General features: G+C 43.2%; 1 protein-coding gene and 1 long non-coding RNA gene across 2 annotated transcripts in view; one reads left to right on the top strand and one right to left on the bottom strand.

Moving 5' to 3' along the window:
* ADAM12 (ADAM metallopeptidase domain 12) overlaps positions 1–24,285 on the bottom strand; it is a 189,428-nt gene that overhangs the window by 26,650 nt on the left and 138,493 nt on the right. Inside the window, exons 12-14 of the mRNA XM_063339585.1 lie at positions 8,010–8,187; positions 3,071–3,160; positions 931–1,126 (exon numbers count right to left, since the gene is read on the bottom strand). Of these exons, the coding sequence (XP_063195655.1) occupies positions 931–1,126; positions 3,071–3,160; positions 8,010–8,187 (464 nt within the window). The remainder of the gene's footprint in view (positions 1–930; positions 1,127–3,070; positions 3,161–8,009; positions 8,188–24,285) is intronic.
* On the top strand, positions 18,576–24,137 carry LOC134517915 (uncharacterized). The gene is made up of 3 exons (XR_010071759.1): positions 18,576–19,312; positions 23,287–23,483; positions 24,044–24,137. It is a non-coding gene; the product is annotated as an uncharacterized LOC134517915 (long non-coding RNA).

Below are 24,285 nucleotides of genomic sequence, written 5' to 3'. Positions count from 1 at the left end.
GAACAGAGTCGAAGGCAGAGAGATAGTGAATTGAAAGAGAGCAATGGAGATGGAAAAAATTAGTTTAAAAGAAATAATTAAATCTAGCTCTAAATAATGCTTCTCTTCAGGAGAGGTAAAAGTGGTATTCCCATTTGAGAGAAGGGGTAAGTGAGATGCTGAAGGAGACACGACTTGTCGCCAGCGATGCAGGAGGCAACAGCAAAATGCTGAGTTAGCACTTGTATTCCAGTGGAAGGGTCACAGGACATTACAGAAAGGTGAATGCTTTCCTGGGATATCATGTTTCGGATAACCCAAGAACTCATGCTATTAGATTTTTGCTAGAAGTAAGTAAATTCCCAAGGCAGAATAAAATCTCTTTCTGCTTCGGAGTGTACTCTGCTAAGAGTACTGTCAGGAGGCAGGTTTACAGCGTAGAACCAATTAATAAAATACACACAATAATACAAGAATCCTACGTTAATTCAAATACTGAGACCTGTTTTGGGATGTAGACAGACATATATGTTTTGCAGATGAGCAATTTAGAGCGCAGAAGGAAGCTTAAATACCAGTCTAAAAAGGGATGTGATTTTAACCTTTCAAGAGCATTTGGCGCTGGGTGGGATGACCTAAGGCCGTTTCAAAGTCAGCATTAGATGATTTGTCTAAGTTCACCCAGCCATTTGCAGCAGTGTTGCAGAATGAGCCTAGTTACTGTTGCTCTCTACCTCCTGCTGCAAGAAACGAACACGACAGCAAATCAAGGATAAAATGAATCACGAAATGATTCCCTCATTATTCAGTTCCCCTATTTCTGAAAAGAATAGGTACAGATTGGTACTGTATAAAATTCCTCCAAAACCATCCATAATCACACACTTTTTTTTTTTTTCTTTTTTCCCGAGTCTCTCTCATAAAACCAGATCTCCTGGTTCTCAGGCTCACCTTGGCCCCAGAGGGTGATACACTGCTGCTCGTGGGTCTGGCATATGCCGTTGTAGCAATAGCCGTCCACCCCGTGGCACGCGTGCCCGTCGTGCAGGTACACGTTTGCTGGGCAGTGAGGGCCGGCTCCCGTGCAAAACTCGGGCAGATCGCAGGAATTACTTGACTCTCTGCAAGAAATCCCGGCCGGCTTTAACTGCAAAACAAACAAAACCCCTTAACTGCTGTAATTCCAATCAATCAGAGGTTTGCAGTGGTACAACCCATGCAGCACATGAACAACTTTTTCCACTGGCTCTGCACCAACTGACCGCAGAGGACAGTATAAGGATTACGCAGCTCTTAAATACATTTATGTGACACAGGTTGGGAAGGGTTTGGCAGGAAGGAGGCCCAAACTGAAGCTGCAGCTGCAAACATCGCTCACGTGGCTCAGGTCAGAAGGTAAACCCAACCTTTTATTGGTTTTCAAATACGAACCAAAGTTTTCACAGTGCCTCCGGCAAAGGATGCTCTCTAGCACTGACCAAAAGTCAGACCAGAAACCCTTTCATCCACGTGGCCTTAACAACGCAGCAGTGACCAGGGCAGTCAGCTGATCACATAACACTAAGTTATGTGGTATCACAGAATCACAGACTGGCAGGGGTTGGAAGGGCCCTCTGGAGATCATCTAGTCCAACCCCCTGCCAGAGCAGGGTCACCCAGAGCAGGTGGCACAGGAACGCGTCCAGGCGGGTTTGGAATGTCTCCAGAGACGGAGACTCCACCACCTCTCTGGGCAGCCTGTGCCAGGGCTCTGCCACCCTCACAGGAAAGAAGTTCCTCCTCATGTTTAGATGGAACTTCCTATGCTCAAGTTTGTGCCCGTTACCTCTTGTCCTGTCGCCGGGCGACTGAAAAGAGCCTGGCCCCATCCTCCTGACACCCACCCTTTCAGTATTTATAAGCATTGATAAGATCCCCCCTTAGTCGTCTTTTTTCCAGGCTGAAGAGACCCAAGTCCCTCAGCCTTTCTTCATCAGAGAGGTGTTCCAGTCCCCTCATCATCCTGGTAGCCCTTTGGTGTCCCCTCTCCAGCAGTTCCCTGTCCTTATTGAACCAGGGAGCCCAGAACTGGACACAGTACTCCAGATGTCTCCTCACCAGGGAGGGGAAGGATGACCTCCCTTCCCATGTTACGGCTCATGAAGCCACCAGCCCACCTGACCCCGAATTCATTTGCCTGACAGCTTCCTGGGATGGAGCGGCATTTCCTCCAGGAAACATCGCCCTGTCACGGGCATCAAGATCTTCTTCAACTTAATTATACAACTAGGTCATGTAACTGTTCCTGTCCTGTCCTGATTTCCCTGGGTAACTACATTTTTTCAGCACTGAAGGCAGCTAGTAGGCAATGGCAGAATGTGCCAATCTGAGCATTCACTTATCAACAGCAACCGCAAAGGATGGGTGTGCTCCGGGAGCAGCACTGAATTTTAACTGCATCACCACACAGCGCCTTTGGTAAAAAGCAAAAAGACACAAAGACCGATTTTGCTAAAAAGCATTTGCTAGCTGTTTTGATAGCTCGCTGCTACTGAGCTTTTAGGCAGATGGCTGCCACAGACACAATGGAAACTTGCTGAATGCTTTATTAGCCCATATGCAAGAGATGGTCTGAGAATTCAAGAAGGTAAATGCCTGTGGCAAGTTGGCTTTTTATAGTATGTTAGGAGTCCACAAGAGCTGATGATCTGCCATTAAAAATACATATGCTGTTGACAGAATTAATATTTTAAGAGTCTTCCCACAAAAAGAGGGTCCAGCATTTAATGAGTGCTTGCCAGAGCACAACATCCACATAAGCGTGAAAAAAAAATCAAAGCATACAAAAGTTCATGAAAAGAGAAGAGGTTTTGCATGAGCAAATGAAATGGGGACAAACAGCGCAGACACCATTTAAAAAGTCCGTTGATCTGCTCCTTCCATGAATGTTACGGTTTCGGAATTTTTGGAATCGCTTACGTGAAAGGCAAGCGTCTTAATGCTTAATGATACCAATTTGCTTGTTCTGCCTCCATGCTTACTGCTCGGCGGTTGGGAAGACCGTGGAATTCCGCCCACCCCACACCGGTAAGAAACGTCTCCATTGGTTCACCTGGCAGCCTTCGCAGCAAAGTCCATGCGCGCACACCGCTCCCGCTTTCAAAGCACAGGTGGTTGCGTTGCAGCACGGGTTCGTACATTCCTAGAGGGAGGATAAATTTAGAGCAGACAACTTTCAGTCACAACGAGCTGTAAATCAAGAGGCTGCCTATAGCTCCGCCAAGAAAATCTAGGCATGAAATAATGAATTATGCATGAAATCCCACAACTCGATCCAAACAGTCTTGTCTGTCCTTAGATTCGACAAGCACAATAATTGTAGTAAAACCAGAGAGGCCACTGAGGAAGGCTGGTTTATTCTAGCTGTGGATCCACCCCCAAATATCACAAACAACTCAAGTATGCCGATACCAATCCTGATGCAGTAGTATGGTGGTTTATTTCCACAAAAATCAGTGGAATGATGCCATTGCCTCCTGCAAGGATCCAGGCCCTGGGTTACAGTTACCGAGCATCACCACTACAGCTCTCTGCCTTGTGATAGTTGCTCACCAAACTTCTCCGTATTTCACGGAGGCTGGTGGCTGCCACGAAGAAAGCTGATGGCACCATTCCACGTAATCTCTTAGCAGGGTATGCCAGTAACAGAGCTCTGAGAAACAAAAGGAGTATGAACTGCATCCTCGCTAACTGATACATCCCACTTTCACACTTACGGATTAGATGGTGGCATGTGTGGGCTTTTGCAAACTTTATTCTCCATAGAATGAGCTAGTAAGAAGCTTCGGAAAATAATGGGTTTGTTTTTCCAAGATTATGCTCACAAGCTGCAAGTTACATCAGCTGCGCTGGAATCTCAGCTCTCTAACAAAAATAGCAGCCGATAAAATTGCTCTTCAGCTGCGTTAAGTCAGTTTGACTTAACAAGGGATCACTAACAATATAGGGAATACAGGAAAAATAAGTGGGTTAGAATGATGTTCACAGCCTCTTGTTGCTTTATTGGCTTTTGTGAAGCTTTCTAACCGGAGGACTGGGCTACCACTGCACTCACAAATGAAGAGCAAAATGATTCTCAGCATTTCACCATTTCCTTAGATAATATTGGCCTGAATATACAAAGTTAACTGTGCTGCTCGGAAGCAGTGGAACAACGTCCTGCACCTATTTTTGATCATGCCGGAAGGCTACGCAAATATTTCTGTGCAGCTGCCATATATAAGAAGTAACGTTCCTCTGCGCAGAAGCACATTTTATAAATTCATCTCAGTAGCCATCTGAGAAAAGCAGAGGGGAGGAAAGCAATGTCAGTCCAATTAAGGCACTTCTGAAACCGTCAGCTCCTATATCCCCATCATCTGGCCCTATACCGGCCAGCCTCGGCATTCCACAGACAGCTTGGGAGAAAGACACGGCTCTTTGAATGATGTTACTGCAGCCTCTGAAATTTCCAATCGCTCACTCACTTATTACTCATTGGAGGGAATGAGGTTGGTAAATAGTTTTTGTGCCCGGGCTATTAAATTGTCAGGAATGGTTTTAACACAAGCAGGCATGCAAACAGAAAAGGCTCACAAGGCTCTCGGAGGCTGGAGGCTGCCACCCAAAATTACCGCTGTGTTGTAATTTATTATTATTAGTTGTTATTATTAGTAACCGCGGCAATGACGGGAGTTGGGTTTCTTGGTGTAGGTCTCCTGGGCTCATCGGGGCATCTCAGACAAATGCAACAGCAACTGCAGCATCACCTACACGCTGTTGGATGCTGTAGACAGGACATCTTGTTTTCAACCCCGCTTTTCTAAGAACACAAGACAGACCCCACTGGGTCGGCCTATAACCCTTCTAGCCTTGTGGCCCCCTGACAGCTGCCAGCAGAAAATGCTTAAGGACAAGAATGTGAACACACATACATGATACCTTCCTTGTCTCCTGGCTTTCCCTTGGCTCCATGGACATTTTTATCACCCCTAACGTTGAGTGGAAAGGAATTCGCAAGTGATCAACACAGTCTGGGGGCAGCTCCTTCTGCTTGTTTGAAACCTGCCATTTTCTAACTTCATTCGCACAGTTCTTGTTGGGGGCAATCACTCCCTACTCTCTTTTTCCATTTCACTCACGGTTTTATCCACTTCTGTCACATCTTCCTTCGCTTTCTTCTTTTCCAGTCAGAGCCCCTGCAAAACTTTGAACCACCTTATTGCTTTTCTTTCAACCTTTTTCATTCTGCTTTATCCTTCCTGAGATCAGGGAGGGGTAGGAGAAACCTGCTCATGCAGTTTCAGACACGGCACGCTGCAGATTTATAGAGGCTTACTGGTGCTTTGTTTTGTTTTCCTATTTCTTCCCGAGTAATTTCTAACAGCCTATTTACCTTTTAGACCACTCTCGAGCACTGAGCTGACGTTTTCATGAGACTATTTATTGCAGTATGAAGTCTTGTTCCTCTACGGTCAGAGTCAGCTCAGAGTCCATCATCTTATATGTGATGTTTGGAACGTGCATCACTCCACACTGAATCCCATTTGTCACCTTAATGCCCGGTCCAGCTGCCTCAGAAGGTTCCTCTGCAGTTCTTCACAGCCAGCTTTCACCTCTACCATCCTAACTAATACCATCAGCAAATTCAAGACTATTCCTCTTCCCAGGCTGTTTATGAATATGCTGAATTTTGTAGTCCCCAGGACACATCTCATGGATACATCACAGCGGATCTCCTTCCACTGCATAAAATGGATGATTTATACCCGTTTGGATTTCCTGTCTTTTAATGCATGCAATATTCTCTCATCCTACAGCTGCTTAGTCTCCTAAAGAGGTGTCGGTGAAAGGCTTTGGTCTAAAGACTCTCTGAACTCCTAACAGGCTGCAATAACAGCATCATCCCTTTCCATCCGCTTGTTAAGTCCTTCGGAGCACTGTGATAGGTTTGTAAGACAAGATTTCCTGGCACAAAAGCTGTGTTGATTCGTCCCTGGCATGTCACAGCTGTTCAGGCACTAGCTCTTAATTATATTTGGAAGTAATTTGTCTGACTTCTGATTTACCAATTTGTAGTTTTCTCATCCCCCTTGCAGCCTGTTATAAAATTAGCTACATTTGTCACCTTTCGGTTCTCAGGGACTGAGGATATTTTTTAGGTTTTTTTTCCTTCTTCTATCTTTCCGTGTGTAATCTACTCTAACTCTCCTTCCACAGACACTGCAGCACGTCAGACATTTTCGGTAATATGATCCAAAATGAAGTTGGAGCTTAATTGGTAATATCATCCTTGGTCAGCTCATACACTCTTGGCCTGGTGGTGGGCATGCCGGCATCTGTTACACTCAAGAAGATGACCAGCGCCTGGTGCACATGAGACCGTAGTGTGGATGGAGGTGGTCAAACAGTCCGTACTGCATAAGCGTTTCCAGAGCTGTCCGAAGGGTGCGAGGCGTGCTGCAGTCACGACTCTCCACCTTTATGAGCCCATTGCTGTCCTACTGCTAAGGAGTGTCACTGAGCATGGACCTCAACACAGGGCTAATATTTTACTTAGAATAAAGGAGAAATATCCCTACCAACCACCTACATCTACATGTTCAAACCAGTATTTCATAGAATAGAATCACAGAATCATAGAATCATCTAAGTTGGAAGGGACCTTTAAGACCATCGAGTCCAGTCATCAACCCAACGCTGCCAAAACCACCACCAAACCATGTCCCTCAGCACCACGTCTGCCCGTCTTTTAATTCTGATCGCTGATAAAATACAACCGGCATCTGTTATTGTACAGCTTGCCATGCCATAAAGTATTGCAACACTATTGACAAAACTCAGCTGGTACAAATGACTGGGCAGTGAATTATTAACTAATCTAATGGGTTTTCTGGTACCACTCAGATTATAGCAGTATACTGGCTTTGACTTGAAAAGGTATCGCTAACATTTAAGAGTGAAAATGAGAAAGATAACTGGGTTAGAAAGACATTTGCAAGCTGCTTGCAGTCTATTGACTTTAAACAAGAAGATAAGCCTGCTTCCTCCAACCTTGTTACCCTGAAGAATGAGTGAACTGTCAGGAAATCCTTATGGCTTGTGTAAATCCAATACACTGTATAGACAGGATACAGCAATATCTTGCTGTTTTAACTGCCCCGATCTATTTTGTCTGTAGAACCATATTTATCACAGGAAACAAATCCCTCATCTGCTGATCTATTTAATTCAGATAATCTGAGAGAAGTTCAATACAGCCAATGAGCATGGGAAGCCAAAGGGATAAGGATGTCGGCTCAGATATTATTTGAGCCCCAGGTTTTGCCTATCTCCTCCTGATCTGAGCACTCCTCTGACACACTCACTAAACCAGATGGAACGATCTTTGAAGTAGCAGCAATCTTTTTGGGAGGCAGTAAAGGCAATTTCTGTTAGTAAGGTAATTGGTTAGGGGCAAAGAAAATTCTCATAGTGAAGGAGGGGAAGGTCTTGCACCTAAAATCTGAAGCTGGCTACAATGAGAAAGTACCTAGGCGATATTAATATGTACATAAATATTTATATTTGTATTAATATATGACTGGCTTCTTATTTATAGAAAAACCCCTTCAATTAGTGCATGGCATCTTGAGAAATTTGAGCAATGTTAACACGTTTGTTTTGAGTTTATCTCATTAGCTAGCACTTAAAGGAATTTCTGTTGTTAGGACCATGAGAGTTAGTCATGGCCAACCTGTTGGACAAGCCGTGAGAGAGTTTGCTCTCTAATGGTGAAGCACGAACATTCTTAACTAAAGCCCTGCCTGAACTGTAGCAACTCAAATGCAAGTTGAGTGGAAACTCCCCGCGTGCCTGAGGACTGAGTTCTAAGCTGATAAGGTAGAAGCAGAGAAGGAAGAGTTTTGATTTACACCGAATAGCGTTAGACATGCCAGAGCAATTCTGATCCGCCTCTGCTGCTAAAAACCTGCAGACGGGAGGTGAGCAGTGATTCTCAGGTGGTGCCTTACATCAGGCTCCCCGCAGTCGCACTCCTCTCCATCTTCCACGTAGCCGTTCCCACACTTCTGGCCACCGAAGGACTCCTTGACCTCAGGCAAGTTAAACAGACACATTCCCACTCCTTTTTCCAGGCTGTTTTCCAGGTCCTTTCTACTGCAGCTACTGAATACCATGGGAAATGGATAGCTAGGAGAAAAATACACGGAGACAAAAAAAAAAAGGTAGTTTTATCAGATGAAAACATCTCTCCCCTGTCACACCGGTGACCTTTTAGCACATCTGAGCACAAACGAGAAGACTGTGTTAGTTTTTTTTTAGCCCTTCAACACAGGATTGACATCCAGCAATTCACTGCAAAATGGAACCCATTTACAATTCCTGACTATAAGTAAGGGAATTTCCACCATTTTCACTTAAATTTGTAGCTGCTGTGTTCACATTTGGAGCTCTTTCTCCCTCTTTTGCATATATAACTTACAGAGCAAATTTTGATCACGATCCTAAAGAAACTCTGGCCTTGCAAGGAGGATTCCTGCATTTACAGGACTGCAAAACATCCTAATCCTTCTTGGAAAATTTAGCCTCAAATGGCAAATTCATTCATCTTGCTCTGCAATACGGCAAACTTCCTGCTCTTTTCAGGAAAAAAATAATAGAGAAAACCACTGAGTTACTTGATAAGAGCCTGCCTCTGCAATTCATCAAAGTCCAGTTTGGGAACTGCGTGATTCAAGCAAATACAGTTCTTATTTTAAATCAGCATGGCTGTAAAGACACTACTGAAAATATCCATAATTTGAATTCACACTGTTGAGAGCAGGATTTGACCCTGTTGTGCAGGCACACAGGAGCTCTGATTTCTTTCGCAAAACACATGGACAAGGTTAGCAAAACGATCCAGTGTCATACAAGTATCACCAGACAATCTGTGTTTACCTGTCGGAGGACTTAATTCCATTTTTCTAATGAATGTTTGCAGTTTGACTCACAGACACGAGCCAAAGCAGCACCTGGATCTGGCCACCGGTGTCCCGTCCTAACATCTACTGTGTCCCCTCTGCGCTGAGATGTGCACGTGGTTTCGTTGAATCTGTATCACAACCCAGTCATAAAACAGCACCTCCCCGAAGACTTGGTGCGTTCACCACTGCTGCTACATGGTCCAGCAGTAATTCAACGTTACGGCAGCACAGGGAGCCAACCTGATAATGACTGGACATCATTCACTCGATGCTTTGTATCGCTCACGTGTTATTGGGGCATAATCGTTACAGACCAGCAAGATAACAGATGGAAGTTCTGCACTGCTGAACTTCAGACTGCGATTAATCTACTGTTGTTTCTAATATCCTGAAATGAAAAGCTTGCTTTGTGAATGATGATGCCTACAGGTATGAGAAAGGGATCACTTCTATTAAAAAAAAAGAAATGTTTGACAATTACAAACGCAATAGGGCTTCCTATGCTGACATAAAGAGGTTAGTTAGGATCTTCTAGAAAGGTTACAGGTACCTTACAGAACAGAATTTATTTTGTGCCTATTTAAAATGACCACTTTTACAGATTCTTTTGCAATAAAACAGCCAGCTCATTGCAAAAGAACATAAACATGACTCTGAAGAAGAAAATAATTTTCATATATCTATATAAGGCTTGTCTAGTTAAACTAAACAGTTCTGTGATTCACTGACAAGTGACTTCAGAAAGTTAACAGGCACGTCCACATAAAAAGTTGATTTCTGGAAAATAACAATGTTTAGGCAAAATGACAGCGTCTAAGATAAATAAAGAAATTTCAGAATAGCAAGAGGTAGGAGTCAGGCTGCTCGCTGCAGCTCTGGGCCCCAAGGGAAAACAGAGGAGGCACTCAGGGTAATGGAACAGAAAATAAAGGAAATAAAGGCACTTGGGAAACCTCCTGCTGACCATTTTACATTGAGCAATCGTAGGTATTCTTAACAGGACACCACAAACTCCTGTCCTCCTCTTAGCTTGATTGGAAAAAAAAAACCCACAAAATTTTGTGTACATGACTATGAACAAGTAGATGGCTGTACGCCGCTATCAAACACCAGAAAAAACTCAAGAAACCCAGATACCCCTGAGTGATAAATACCGCGCAAAACACACGAGTGCTTGATCAGATGTGACCCTCATCTCAACGTACGAATAAATGAATAGTGCAGCATCCAGGCAAGACCCTTCACTTCAGTGACACAGATTTGCTTTGATACCCACCGAGACGGCACGGGGAGACATATGTACCTCGCACAGACTGAAACCAATTCAGGAACACAAATAACGCATTTTTCCCCATGCCATATGTCTCAGCCACACACGCATCATGAGGACAGCCCACCGGTCAAAACTGTCGATATTTTGGGGCTGTTCCTTTGTATCCGTGAATGCTCGGGGTCATTTGCATGAATGTGAGATGTGTCTGTCTTTCGCCAGGAGAACAGAATCCTTACTCTCTACCAGAGGTGAAATAATGTCATTGTTAATGAATGAGGTTTCTGTTTCCCCCCAAAGGAACTTCAAGCTGTTTCCTATTTTGAACTAAGAGATCCATTCATCTTCTGGCTTTTCCTGCTCTTGACGCCGATTTCCTCAGCTGACATCAGTGCAGCACATGTTATTTGATGAAATTTTCTGAAAATATTTTTTTCTTTACCAAGTAAGCCCAAAATAAAGCAATACAAAACCAGAGACGAACCCAACAAGTGGAAACAGAGAGCAACCGAAGGGGAACCACACCATGCAAGGGAAGATCCCACATCAATCGATGCCAGTTGGTATTTCATTGGAAACATAATTGATCTTTAATACAGTAATACTCTGACACTCAACCATTCCTCATTTTTTTGACAAAAAAAGATCCCATGTAACAGCCACAGCATTTGATCATTGTGATTTTGGGCTACATTTTGGCTGTCTTTGCAATTTTAAAGCTGTTTCATCAGAAGCATGAAATCCCTGGCAGATGGGAAGGGAAGCTATAGCTATCAGATGTCAGCAGCATTAGGCATGATGTTTAAGTGAATCTGGAGCTTGTGAAAAATGACAAAGTTAATGGTCACGTGAAAGAAACTCATCCTCTGAACACATGCAGCAAGCTTCCTTGCACACTACCCTGTTCAGAGGCTTCAGACCCCACCTGGAGGAACTACCGTTGGGTGGGAAAAGGTAGTGGGATCTCCACAGTAAAGCCAGCCCTTGACTTGCCTCCAAGATTTCAGTAACATGCTTAACAGGGATATTTGTGCTTTCTGTGGTAGATCAGACACTTAGCCCATTGGAAAAACCCTCAGCTACCAGCTCATATAGGCCATTGGAGAACTCCCAGAGGTAAAAAATTCATTAGCAATCAGAATATTCCGTTATCCTCCACCCGAGACATTTTCTTTTACGTATCCTTATTTTTCTGCAGCTGGGAAGAGAAAGGAAACTTTAGTCCAACCTAATTCCTATTCTAAGATCCTGAATAGCCCACACATTTTTCTACACTGTTTGAATCTGTAGATTTAATCCATAATGGACCCCTTTGTCAAACCATTCTGTCTGCGGGTACAACTCTACAGACCTCAAATTGTGCCCAGCACTACATCCGTCTCTTCAGTGGGTTTACAGCAAGGAAAATGATTTCAGAGTCTTTCTGTCTCTCTTGAATCTACAGCATTCCTCAGTGTCTCCTTGGTGCTTAAAAGATGCACTTAATCTCAAGCAATGAATATCCTAGTTCCCAGCAAAAATAGCTTTGACTGCTCCTGCAAATGAGAGCTTCACAGCAGTAAGAGGATGCCTGGTAATTGATTCCTTTAGAAACAGTCCGGTCTTCTCCCGTTCATTTATATTTCAAGCACTCAAACCATTCAAATGCCAGTTTCCTCTATGCAGTTTTGCATTTGGCCTGTATTAGATGGCTCCTTTCATTAACTAAGTGAAGTGGCATCATCCCTGTGTCAAGTCCCTTTCAAAAATAGAGAGCGCTTTGTACCGGCACCGCGTTGCCCAGCATAGGCTTTTTTTTGCATTAACTATAAAAGTTCATCTCCACCATTTCCATTCCAGAGCGTTTCCCCCTCTGAACAGGCTGAATAGCAAGAGAGTACAGGCACAGAAACAGAGACAGCCACTGCCCCAGAAAATTAGAGTCTTCAGAGATCGTTTGGGAGAAACAGAGCGGCCACTGATTCATGCAGGGTAACGCTGCAGATCAGCTACAGACCCAGCACCGATCCCACCGCTGAGGCTGGTGTGCCATCTTCACCATCGCTGTCTTTCCCGTTGCTCCACCTGGAAAATATCTGGAGCAGCATGGACGGGGCCTGCAGGAGATCTTTGCTCTGTTTCAAACCCTACCACCGCACTGCAGCAACACCTTGGGAAAGCCATACGCAGTGAAACTCCCTTGGTTCCTCCAAATCACGTCTATCAACACCTTTAGGCATCTAAACATTTAGTACGTTAGATCTACCTCCTCTGAGTTCCTCCACACCGTATTTTTCTGTATCACAAGAGGCATCACTGAAGCGGTAACACCATCGATGCTTCTGGCAATTCTCTATGCGTTGCACAGGAGGATAAACTGCAGGTTCACAATATCTTGAAAACTAACATTTTGATTATTATGATTATCGCTAGCCAATCTCAGGCACTTGGTTTTTGTTATTCAAGAACTGTAGGACTTTTACAAAGTAACTGCCTTGGTTTTTCCAAAATGTTGGAATATATACACACTTACATTATATGTATATATAAATGATATATCTATTTATAGGGTTCATTTATTCCAGTTCATATCGCAACCCGATTATTCAGCATTATGGCAATGTTTATACAGAGCCTTTTATCAAAAGGCCCTGAAGTGTTTTACAATTATTCACTCAATTAAAATGCACAACAGCCCCAAAGAGCTCTATTAAGTACCACCAGGCCTTCCTCCCCGAGGTAATATGATAATTGGAGATTATATTAATTTTAAAAGGGCATTTTGATTTTCCAGACCATACTTATTGAAACAACTGTTGACTAGCTGATTTCCAAAGGTGCAGAAAACTGGGACCGGACTTTGTCCAGAATGCTTGAAAAATCCAGCCTGAGAGGCCCTATCTGGAAACAGCTTCGGCACCAGCCGTGGTTTTTAGGAGCATGAAGGTGCTCGAAGACAAGAGGGGTGCTGAGTCCCAGCCCTCTGAGACAGAAGCTTCACTGGTCAAGCACCTGAATTTCCAACACTTGCCAGGGCAACAGCTTGTCTGGACTGAACCTCGCAGTGTCTCTGTGTGTCTGTCTCGAACTTAGGGTGCTTCCAGAATCACAAATATGAATACTTACCCTCCTTAGCCTCCAAAATTCTTGATTTTTGGCTGCACGGTGGCTCGCTCACAACTGGAGAGGAGGAGAGCAGCTCAGATCCTTTCACCGGAGGCAGAAGATGTGAGTTTGAGCTCCCTCCTGTTCATACTCTACAGAATGACTGATGCTTATGGTTTTCTGTTGCATATTCCAGTCTTACAAAGGAGCCTAAAAATAGGCTTTTTTTAAACTTAAAAATAGAGATAGCTTTTGTTAGTTAAGGTATAAGTGATTTTTCCATGGAAAAAATGTCAGCAGTAGAGAGAGTAACACAAGAATAAACCTCTAGAAGGTAGAAGCTCAAGCGACATGAACGTTTCTAGACCCAGCGAGGTGCTGATTTCAAGGAACTATGACAATTTTCCAGCCTCCTCTGACTCCTGATCTAATTGACATGATTTTTACCACTAAAAAGCATCCTCCTTGGTTTTAACCTTCTAGACATTATTACTGCTCTCCATCTCTGGAAAACAACTTTTATGGTCTCCTAAGAGATATGAGCCTACTAGAATAAAACCGAATTTGCTATTAGGTGACATTTTTTGACACTTCAGCTGTTCTGTACAGCATGTATGTTAATGATTTAGTGAGCATAAAGAACCTCACAGAATTAGGTATTAAGCAGGAACGAAAATCTAGTTTTCTTTGATATTGAAATAGGTGTTCAAATACTACAGATCCCGTCGTGTATCAAGTTCTGTCATTATATATTATTTCATACGCCTCGTGTTTTAATAGCAATTGTTTAAAATTAGACAAGTGACATAATATGGAAGGGCTTTTTAATCTATTATTTAAACAATGTCTTCACTTGTAAGTACTTTTGAGGGAGAAAGACACAAATGGAGTTTTAAAGTAGATCCCACAAGCACAATAAAGGGAGAACCTGCAGATTCTCTCCCACCCAAAGCTTTTGCAAATGGCAAACACCCAGGACAACTGGGAGGACGGGATAAACTGGAGGACCCTTTGGGCTCCTGGAAGATGTGCAGAGCCTTGCGAGCAGCACAGGATAGAGCTTTGTACAAGACACCAGTGCCAGAGCTGATGGGGGGCACCTTTTTCGGCAGTGTTGGAAGGATTTAGCTAAAAATATAGAGTGGTTTTATATATATATATACACACATATATACCTATATATTGTTGAAATGGGAAGTTTGCTTCAAAAGGCAGTAGAAGTCTGACAACTCATACTGATTTTTCTAGCCTATTTTTCACTCTTGCTCCTCTTTTATAGTTTTAATCCCTAGAGCATCAATAAAGTAGAGCACGGAATTGGGCCATGTACTTATGCATGACATCAAAGCTCTTGCTGTCTGAGTTCATGGCCAGTGATTTCAAAACAAGCCTAGATTTCTCCTACAGCTTTTGTCATGTCCATTACATGGTAGTTTTTACACTTCCAATAAATAACTGTGAATACGTCACACTAGTGGTTAATTTAATTGATGTGTAGTGGCAATGGCTTGTTGTGCCACGATGAAACTTCCAGGGTTATTGAAAAGAAAGTCTTTCCAAGTAAATGCTTAAACTTCACACACAAATGCTTTAGGTTCATTTTAATTTGGCCCTGGGGATAGTGCGGATTCCCAGAATGCATTCCAGTAACCTCACTCCAGGTGCTAGACTGGGTTGTCATAGACCCAGCTGAGACTTGACCTCTGCCATTACACGGAAGGTGAAAATTTAACTACCTGAAATATTCAAAAAGGCAGATTTATAATTCTGAATGTGGGGCTCCAGGGCAGAAAGCCGCGATGAAACAAACAGCTGGATGGTTCAGAAAAATACTTCCTGCAAAGGAACAACACTTAATGGCTTTACACAGTATACACCGTCGTGGCTTGATATTTCTGCCGTCACAAAACTGCCAAATAAAACATTATTAGCAGTTACTTTTACTTTGACAAATGTATGGCCAGAGAAGTTTTTTCTTGTTGAGAGGCCTGTTGTGACTCTCCTTTCTGTGTTCTGGGGGTGAAGCGATACTAAACCAATTTATCAATCCTGACAGTATTCTGACTGTAGGCTGGAGTTATCTGCATTGCAAAAGCTCTATGGGAATTGAACTCAGGCAACTGTTCTTCCTGTTGGAAACCAGACAGCCGAGGAAAGTAGCTATAATCAGTTTGGATTTGCCTCTGGCTCATCTTTTGCTCTGTTTCCTTTTAGACCACTACCTCATTAATAAAAATTTGCTGGATTGCTGAGAGTTCGGTTTTCACAATCTGCTACTTAGAATTTGAGGTTAATCCAATGCTGACTACAGGAAAAGTAAAAAAGCAACACAGAGCAGAGGGGAGGGATGAAAAGGCCAGGTCAGGTCTGGTCCCAGGCTAAAGAAAAGCAGGGCGCAGGCGCACCGTGCCTGCCAGCAGCTGCCGGCAACGAAGGAAACTCCAGATAAGAAGCACAACCAGAATGGCCCGTGTTTAAATTTGTCACGCAAAACACAACATCCGCAGCACGTGACAAGCAAATGAAGACAAATGGTATAAAATGCAACATCCTCGGCATGTGACAGGCAAATAAAGACAAACGGGCCGTCCCGTTGCTCAAAATACCTTGCTGAACATCAGCGTCCTGCTGATTTCTGATTCGAGGGAATGCACTCTCTGACCTGGCTTGAAATGCCAGGGCAGCGCTACATCATGAGGACACTTCGTTTAGTTCCCAATGTGATTTTACAATCATCTTTTGTTTTAGGGACTCACATTCTGATTTTCTCCCTTGAAAAAACCTTGAAATTGTTTTTTAAGTGGGTCGGGAGCAGATTGGGAGGAAAAAAAATAATAATCTGACTTTGGGAACTCAGTTTGGAGAGGATCACTTTATAGAGAGCATGTTTGGGTGAGGGAGAAGAACAAAATAATTTTTCAAAACCCAAAGCAGATCAAACAAAAAGGAACATCAAACCCCGACTGTAATACAGGAAAACCAAGTCATGGTATTTATTTATGGGCATCTCCTCCTTTCACCAGGACAAGTTCCTCTCCCGCCCGTGTGTATCCTAAACACAACCCGTGATACGCTGCAGGCTGAAGAACGACAGAAGCATTCAGGGTTATTCTCCCAGCCGATGTGGTCAGTGCGAGCAGCTCGATTCAAAGACCTGCCCTGCTGTGGGCACTTGGCCTCAGCAGATGGATTTGGGGGAGGAGGAGCCCGTACACGAGGTGAGCAGACCAAATGACGGCCAGCTAAGGGAAGAGGGCTCCGCGGAGGGCTAAACGCCACAGGAAAGGAACCCAGGCCACGGAGAAGAGGTTTGGGAAGCAGCCCTCTGGACAAAGCACGTGAAGAAGCCGCCCACCGGGAAGAGCGGGAGCAGAAGCTCTAAGAGAATGAAGCTTATGGAAATGCCCGTCGGCGAGACGTGGGCGCTTGAGAAAAACATCTGAGCCCTGCAAAAGGCTGGAAAGAATATATACCCGGAGGACAGGCTCATATTGATTTCACTTAACATCTGTACTACCTCGTCTCTTAGTAAATCAGGACTTCAAGACAGGAGTATCTGACTTGCAAGCAGCACGGCTCAAGATTTTCTTATTTCTTTTAGAAGATTCAAAGGAAAGGTAAGTGAGGCATAACAGTGCCAGAAATCACTCCGTGTGTCCACCTTCCCTTCTCCTGCTACGAGGCATGCACTGGCAAAAGAGCAGTTTATCCCCTCTCACCTAAATCACCTCAGACGAATGGAAGTGGAATTTTTTTAAAAAAAAGTAATAAATTTAAAAATAAAAACAATAAATGCATCGCTTTTTCTACCTTCCCTTTCCTTTTTCATGGAACTTGAACAAAGAAAATAAACTAATTAGCAGCAACATTGTACGTAATCATCATTTCAAGCCACGAGAAAAGAATGGATTGAGCCATGATCTGAGACTTAGGGATCCTTAAACGAGCAAATTAAAGCTTTCACTCACAGGAATGAAAGGCTCCTGAGAAATCTAAAGGAATCCATAGGTATCCTGACAAAATCCTGGCCTTACTGAAGTCCACAGGGGCTTCCCTATCAACTTGGAGGGAGCCTGGATTTTGCATCTAATGCTGGTCGGCTGCCAGGAGAACATCAATGATGAAGATGAACGCAATTTCCACACTACGTTAGAAGAAGCCAGAAAGGCTCCCCAGGACACCAAAGTTATTTCACCTCTCTATTTTCAGTGACTTTACACTAAAATAGGTGGTTGCTTATCTTCATCTCACCACTGGGGCTGTGCCGTTCCGTTTTAAGAAGGTGAAACGGGGCCTACCTGCACTTCTGCCACGAGAATCCCACGGTAAACGCGTCTGGGACTTTGTAATAGGCTCTGAGATTAGAAAAGGAAAAGAATGACTTTGCAGGAAGCAATTGTTGGGGTAAAATGGACACCTTCCCCTCTCTGAATTTTAAACATTTTGCACATCTATCGCAGGCACAAAAGACCCTGTGATTCCCATGACAACTGTGGCAAATGCAGCTGTAGGCATCATTTAATTACAGCGATTCAGACTTCCAAGTCAACATCAATTCCTTAAAGTGCTTCAGGGCATACAACACATGTTCAAAAAGGAGCGTTCATGTGACCTTAAGAATATGCCCTTTAAGGTATGTTTCCATTTATACTCTGGGAATTTGAAATTCATTAGCACCAATTAAAACTGGACGTTGCGCGCTTAATTCTCCATGCGCTGCGCTACAGATTTATCCCTGCAGGTTGAAAAGGTTTTTTTCGATGAAACAGAAAGCTAAGATAAAGGAAAATGTCCTTCTATGATTTGTTCTCACGGGTCATGGCAACAGCAGCACTGCGGGAGAAAAATGTCCCTTCCAGAGCTGTATTTTCTATGGATATTACAGTGACAAGACAAAATGCAGCTGAGCTCTCACGTAGCAGCATCCAAGCCAGTAAAACTGTACCCGTTCTGGACACATCACATAGTAGAAAACAGGACTTGTCCTTAAGTATCTGCTATAAATAATCACACCAGAAGTAAAATGTGTTTTCATTTGAGCAGTAACCTCTCTCCTTGTCAGCTTCACTTACAGAAAACGCATGCCATAAATCTGCACGAGTTCTCCTCTAGAATACACCAGAAAAGCCAAATATTTTCATTTCTAATGGCACATCTACTGGGATGTGAAAGACTAAACTACAATAAAAAGCAAAATCTTTTTTTTTTTTTTTTTTTTTTTTTTTCCTAAGACCTGCCCTGTGGCTCTGTGTGCTAATTGTTAACAGTGACCCACCCCAGTGAAGGACTGGGAAGCATGCAATGCGTTTCAACCAACGTTACTAATTCTTCAACGCAGATCTTATTTACTTCAAGAATTAAACCTATCTGTAATGTATGGAAATTATTAACAAAAAGGAATGCCAAATGCACTGCAGACATGGGGCTACTTGGAGTTAAGCGAAAGACTGACATAAATCTATTCTGTAATCTCATGGCTGTTTCCTACCAAAGGAAGGACCAGAATGCAATGTGCTCAATTACTAAGGCACAGGGATACGTTGCTTCAGTTTTGTTTTTTTTAAAAAAAGCAGTTGCACCGCTGGCACAACAGACCTCGCTCTGTCACAAGCAATTTATTACATCAGTATATCAACTTTATTAAAAAAAGAAAAAGACAACGAGGAAGCCTGTCTTTGTGCAGAGCTCAGCTCAGACCGGTTTGGAAACATAAACAGCTTCAGAGTTTAATTAGAAACTGTTTACATCTTAAAGATAATTTCATTTTCTTCGAATTGTAACAGAGGTAATTCCAGATAGGACCGCTGACTCCACAGTTTAACGTCTCTAAGCTGCCAGACTGAAAAACGCAAAGTGAGGTCTGCGCAACCGAAAACTCACTGCGCGGGGTCAGGCGACACCGTGCTAACTACTAATGGTTCGATCATCTGATGTTTAACAGCGCTGCAGCTACGAGATGCTGCGAGATGTCTAGAAGGAAGAAAAGAACCAGTCAGTAAGTTAAAGTGTCCTTTCCCACACTGTATTTCTGATTTCTGTCCCATTTCTAGCATGACCTTTTGCCCTTTTTATTTTTCCCCCATCTTTTTTTAATTATTATGTTTGTTTTTTTTTTTAACCTTGTGAAGTGTTGGAATAAACGGTTTTCACTTCAAGTCGATTTGGTCCCAAAGCCAAGGTGCTGTTTTCATGGCATACCTGACAGTCTCCTGAGGCTAGCGTGCTGGAAATCTCCGGAGGGTGTATGTTTACGTAGCCCGGTTTGGTAGACTCCAGTTCAGAGTACGAATAACCAAAATCAAGGTGACTTTATACCCTGCTTCCTTGAGATCATTTTTCAAAAAGAAGAAATGTGATTGAAACTAATACTTAATAAACGACACATATGATTAGCGCTTTCCTAACTTGTCCTTAATAAACTATGTTTGATTTATTTAACTACATTTTCATAATGTAGTTAAATTTATTTTTTTTTTTGCATAGCAGTTTAAAACCAAAAATCAAACAAAAGCAGACGACAAAACAACAAGGCTCCCCACAAAAGCCTTGGAGAGTCAACCCTACTGAGCAAAACGCTTCTCCAGGAGACACCAGCCACCCATCTATCATGCAAATATATATTTCTGCATTAGAAAATCAGCATTACTGTTACTAGCCTTCTTTTGATGTGCAGTCCTAGAGCTCATTAATGGTAATGGGTGATACACGGGGGAAGAACAGGCCTTCAGCACCATCAAAGGACATCGGTTGTGTGAGACACTTAGAGGACAGGGTGCTGCTCCCCCAGACGCTGCCCTGGGTGGTGACGGAAGACAGAGAAGCTGTGAGCATCTCCTCACCCTGGCCCAGTCCTGCTGGTCACAGTTACCCCACTTGCATCGGGATAACTGTGCACCTGAACGGCCAGGCAGATCGCTAAATAATCCTCATTACTATACATTCTTCTGCCCCCACAAGCCTTGGTTTTAACTTGGATGATTTCTTTCAGCTGGATTATCACGTAGCCCCAGAAAACACTATTCCAGTTCACCAGAGGTGGAAGTAAACCGCAGCACAGGAACAAACCAGGTTGGGGTCTAGATACACAGGCCAATTTCTCTGCCCAAATCCATATGTCACGGTGTTTGTTGTGCGTGTGACGTGATAATCTGAAATATCTGACAGCTTTTGGATAGAGACCCTGTACGTAGATTCTATAACTCACATGCTCATGACCTAGCATTTAATTTTACTTTAGCAGAGAGAACAAATACCTAATCCAAGTTGTGACACCTCGGTGGCTCTGGGGAGCATCACCAGAAGCGCCCTTAGACCCCAGCAGTTTGGGGAAGAGGGATCGCAGCGATTGCTGGACTCCTAAAACACTAGCTACGCGCGAGTGCTAAAACTTCTACTAGCCCTACCTTTCCGCTGAGCATGAACGATGGAGAAATCTTAAAAGCCTGAGCACTGCAGAATCTGAATCAGGGCACTTAACACAAGGAAAGTTAGGAACCAAAACAAAGACAGACCTTCAACAATGCAAAAGTAGCATGAACTGGGAATGGGGGAAGAGAAGAAAGCAAAGAAACAGCTATTTTAGATGTCTCCGATTATATACTTGCTACCACAGAGGGCTGTCAATAGAGTGTAGCCAATAAAACCAAGTTTTCTTTGCCAGCAGAAATGGATGCTACAAACGACACAAACCAAAGCGTAACGCACCTCCCCTTGGCCACTGAAGTTAACACATAAAAGGAAAGTGTCAAATATAACTGTTTTTCACTTGCAGGAGAGCTGCCTTTCAAGCATAGCTGCTTCTCCCAGCTCACACAGCACTACGCTTTTAAAACAGCTGGGAACTGGCCTGTGACGTGCAACACAGAACAAATGTTTCCTCACCTAAGCCTTGGATGTCTGGGCCACTCGTACAATGAACAGCTTATCACCAGTGGGGCAAAGGGGAACGTTCACATTTATATCTATCTTCTGTGCAACTTATGATTCTTTCTTCTTCTTTTTAGCTACTCATAGACATCTGGTACTATTACTTAGGAAAAAAATGCTATGATTCCACTTAAATGTTTTATTTAGCCTTAACTGTAACTAATGTACTCAGTCTTCAGTGCAGAATACCTAATTGTTCCTAGAGGGAATTAAAACATAGTACACACTAATGCTTTTTTTCAGCAGTATCTGGAAGAAGCCCACCTGATGGTCCTTCCCGTCTTCCCCCATTTCTCCCCAGCAGTACTCAGATTGAGCCAATTGCTTTAATTTGGGATTGTCACTCAGCTGATTCTTAACAGATTGTATTTCACTCCCACTCTCATTCACAAATATGCAGCTTCCCACTGGCTATCTGCTTTAATTCTAGCACAAAGGTTTCAATTTTACTTAAAAATATACCCATAACAGTGGATGGGTTTTGGATTGGTTAAAAAAAAGAATCTTCTCAAAATTCCAGTAGTAAATGAACCAGTATTTTTCTACACACTTTGTGTGATTTCCACTATGTGCTCTTTCTGTGTTCCTAATTGTTCTCCTCCTACAAACCCTGCCTCCAAAAACTCCATAATTAAAGCAAAATTGTGTACTGAAAGGCAATTACTCAAAATTATCTGGTATTTTCTACCGAGAGGCACAGTTCCATAAAAAAAACCCAACAATCCAACCTTCTAAAATGATGATCAGCAGCTGAGAGGTTAAAGAATTGATCTCAATTCCATTTCTCCTTCTGCTTCCCTTATGATCACTACACTAAAGCCGGTCCCCCGGCTGGAGCAGAGCCCCAAGCTATCCTGCAGCACAGGCGAAACACAGGCGTTTCCACCAGCACAGTCGCAGCGCGACAGTCCAAACCCAACTTCCCTGGAACATATGCAGTCACATTTATCTGGGTAAATTGAATTGAAAACCTGACCGAATCAGAAAGATATAGTGGCTTTAAATTCTAGCGGTGAAAATGGAAATGGTAACACAAGATCCAAGATTAAGAACAGCAAAAAAAAAAAAAAAAAAAAAAGAAGGCAGGCATGGAGGGATTCAATTCACTCTTTGACTTTTCAAAAGGAACGTCACACTAAAAGGAACGTGACGAAGAGGAGGAGTTGTGTGGAGAAATTATCATGGAGAAGCTGTTCCCTTGTTTGTGGCCCTGGCCCAGACCTTCCTGCATGGCACCAAACGGCTTTCTGTCCCTAGGCTTCGTGCCATCTCTGGGGTGCAAACCCACATATGCCTTGGAACTCCGGGAACAGAGGGAAAAAAAACAGGTCTCCTAGGGACCTAGATTAAAATAAAAATTTCTGAAGAGGTATTCTTTCATTCAAAACTCTGTTGAGCAAATAGCAATGGCCAGGCTCTCTCTCAGACATTAGGTTTGGCACTTCCTAAATATATATCACTTGTTCCACGCCTTGAAACAATAGCGCACACAGTATTTTTCTTTTCCTAAGGATTTGTTATTTTCGATTATTTTGCATTTATTTAATCTCTCCTTCATTGCGGTCTCTGACAAGAAGCAATTCACAGCCAAGGTAGACATGAGAGTCAAAGTGGACTCACACGACCTGCTGCCATGCTGCCCTTGACGTGCATTAGAACTTGGAAGACCGGACACAAAGTGATGGTGCTTGATGCTACGGTTCAAGGGCATTTGAAGGCATGCCCTTGCAGACACAGTCACGGTTCCTCAGCACAGACCCATCCTGCCTTCCTACTATTGTATTTCTTTGCAGGGACAAACTCCAAGCTGGTTTGCATTTTCCATGTGTAGTTTCAGTGCAATGGGGTAAGTGGGGTCTGCTGAATGGATGTGTAAAAGCCCCCCATGATTTATAGCTGTAAAGGCAGCTTTCAGCCTATGGTTAAAGCATGCATGCTTCCACGTCAAGATGAGGTATTTGATCTCACAATACATGGATAGCAAAAGAAATGGGGTGTGGGTAGTAGGTCAGATCTGGTGAAAAATCTCTGTCATTCCCCCAGCCAGGTGCAAAGGGGACTGGAGGGGAGACGACAAAGCCGCCCTTATCCCGTCATCCTCTTTTCTATCAGCATGGTGAAAACCTGCTTTTGTCTACGGAAGCGCAAAGAGAGATGAAACAAACGGCTCTATCCTAGAAGCCTGCCTGGCATTTCAATTAGCTGTGGCTGGGATGATTCAGCAACAAGCAATGATCCTGGTAAGTGCAACACACTTCTGCGAGAGGACAATGAAAGACTCTTTCGTTATAGCAAGTTATGGGTCTCTGCAAAGGGATGGAGACTACAGTAGGATCAGCATCTGAATGAGCTTGGTAAAACTAGCTGCCCTTAGTGGATTCCTGGTCTCTCATTAACACCTAAATTGTGTGTGGGTGTGAGAAATGGAAAGGCATCAAGGAGGTACATACAAGGAGGTACTCCAAGGTACATCAAGGTCAGGCTGGACAGGGCTCTGAGAAAACTTACCTCGTTGTAGATGTCTCTGCTCATTGGATGAGGTTGATGATCAGATGACCTTTAAAGATCCCTTCCAACCCAAACTATCCTATGAGTCTATACTTTCTGTAAGAGGGAAGGAAGAACATGCTTCCGGTATGCTCAACTTCCCTGATGACAAGTTAGCTGTGTAAGTCACCTATATATAAACTAGATGAGCATGCTACTGGCAAGGACACAGATATGTGGGTGAGTTGAAGTATAAACCCTTGGGTTTACAGGAGGGGAGAAGACTAACTATAAAATTTTTGCTTCTCTTAAGGCTGGCAAGAAATTTCAAGCATATATGAACTCTTAAGCTTTCAGCTACTTTGGGGGAACTCACCCCATTTCAACCCCCATGGAGATACCTGTGCTCAATGCTGATGAAGTCCCATTTCCAAAATTATTAAATAAACAAGCACTGCTAATTGGTATAATTTTGCTCGACTGTTTGTGATAAATTCTGCTTTAGTTGCAGTGGTACAAATCTAGACTAACGCCTTGGGTTTCACCAGAACTTTT

The sequence above is a fragment of the Chroicocephalus ridibundus genome, chromosome 6 (assembly GCF_963924245.1).
Source record: "Chroicocephalus ridibundus chromosome 6, bChrRid1.1, whole genome shotgun sequence".
NCBI lineage: Eukaryota > Metazoa > Chordata > Aves > Charadriiformes > Laridae > Chroicocephalus > Chroicocephalus ridibundus.
This window is presented reverse-complemented; position numbering and strand designations above follow the sequence as displayed.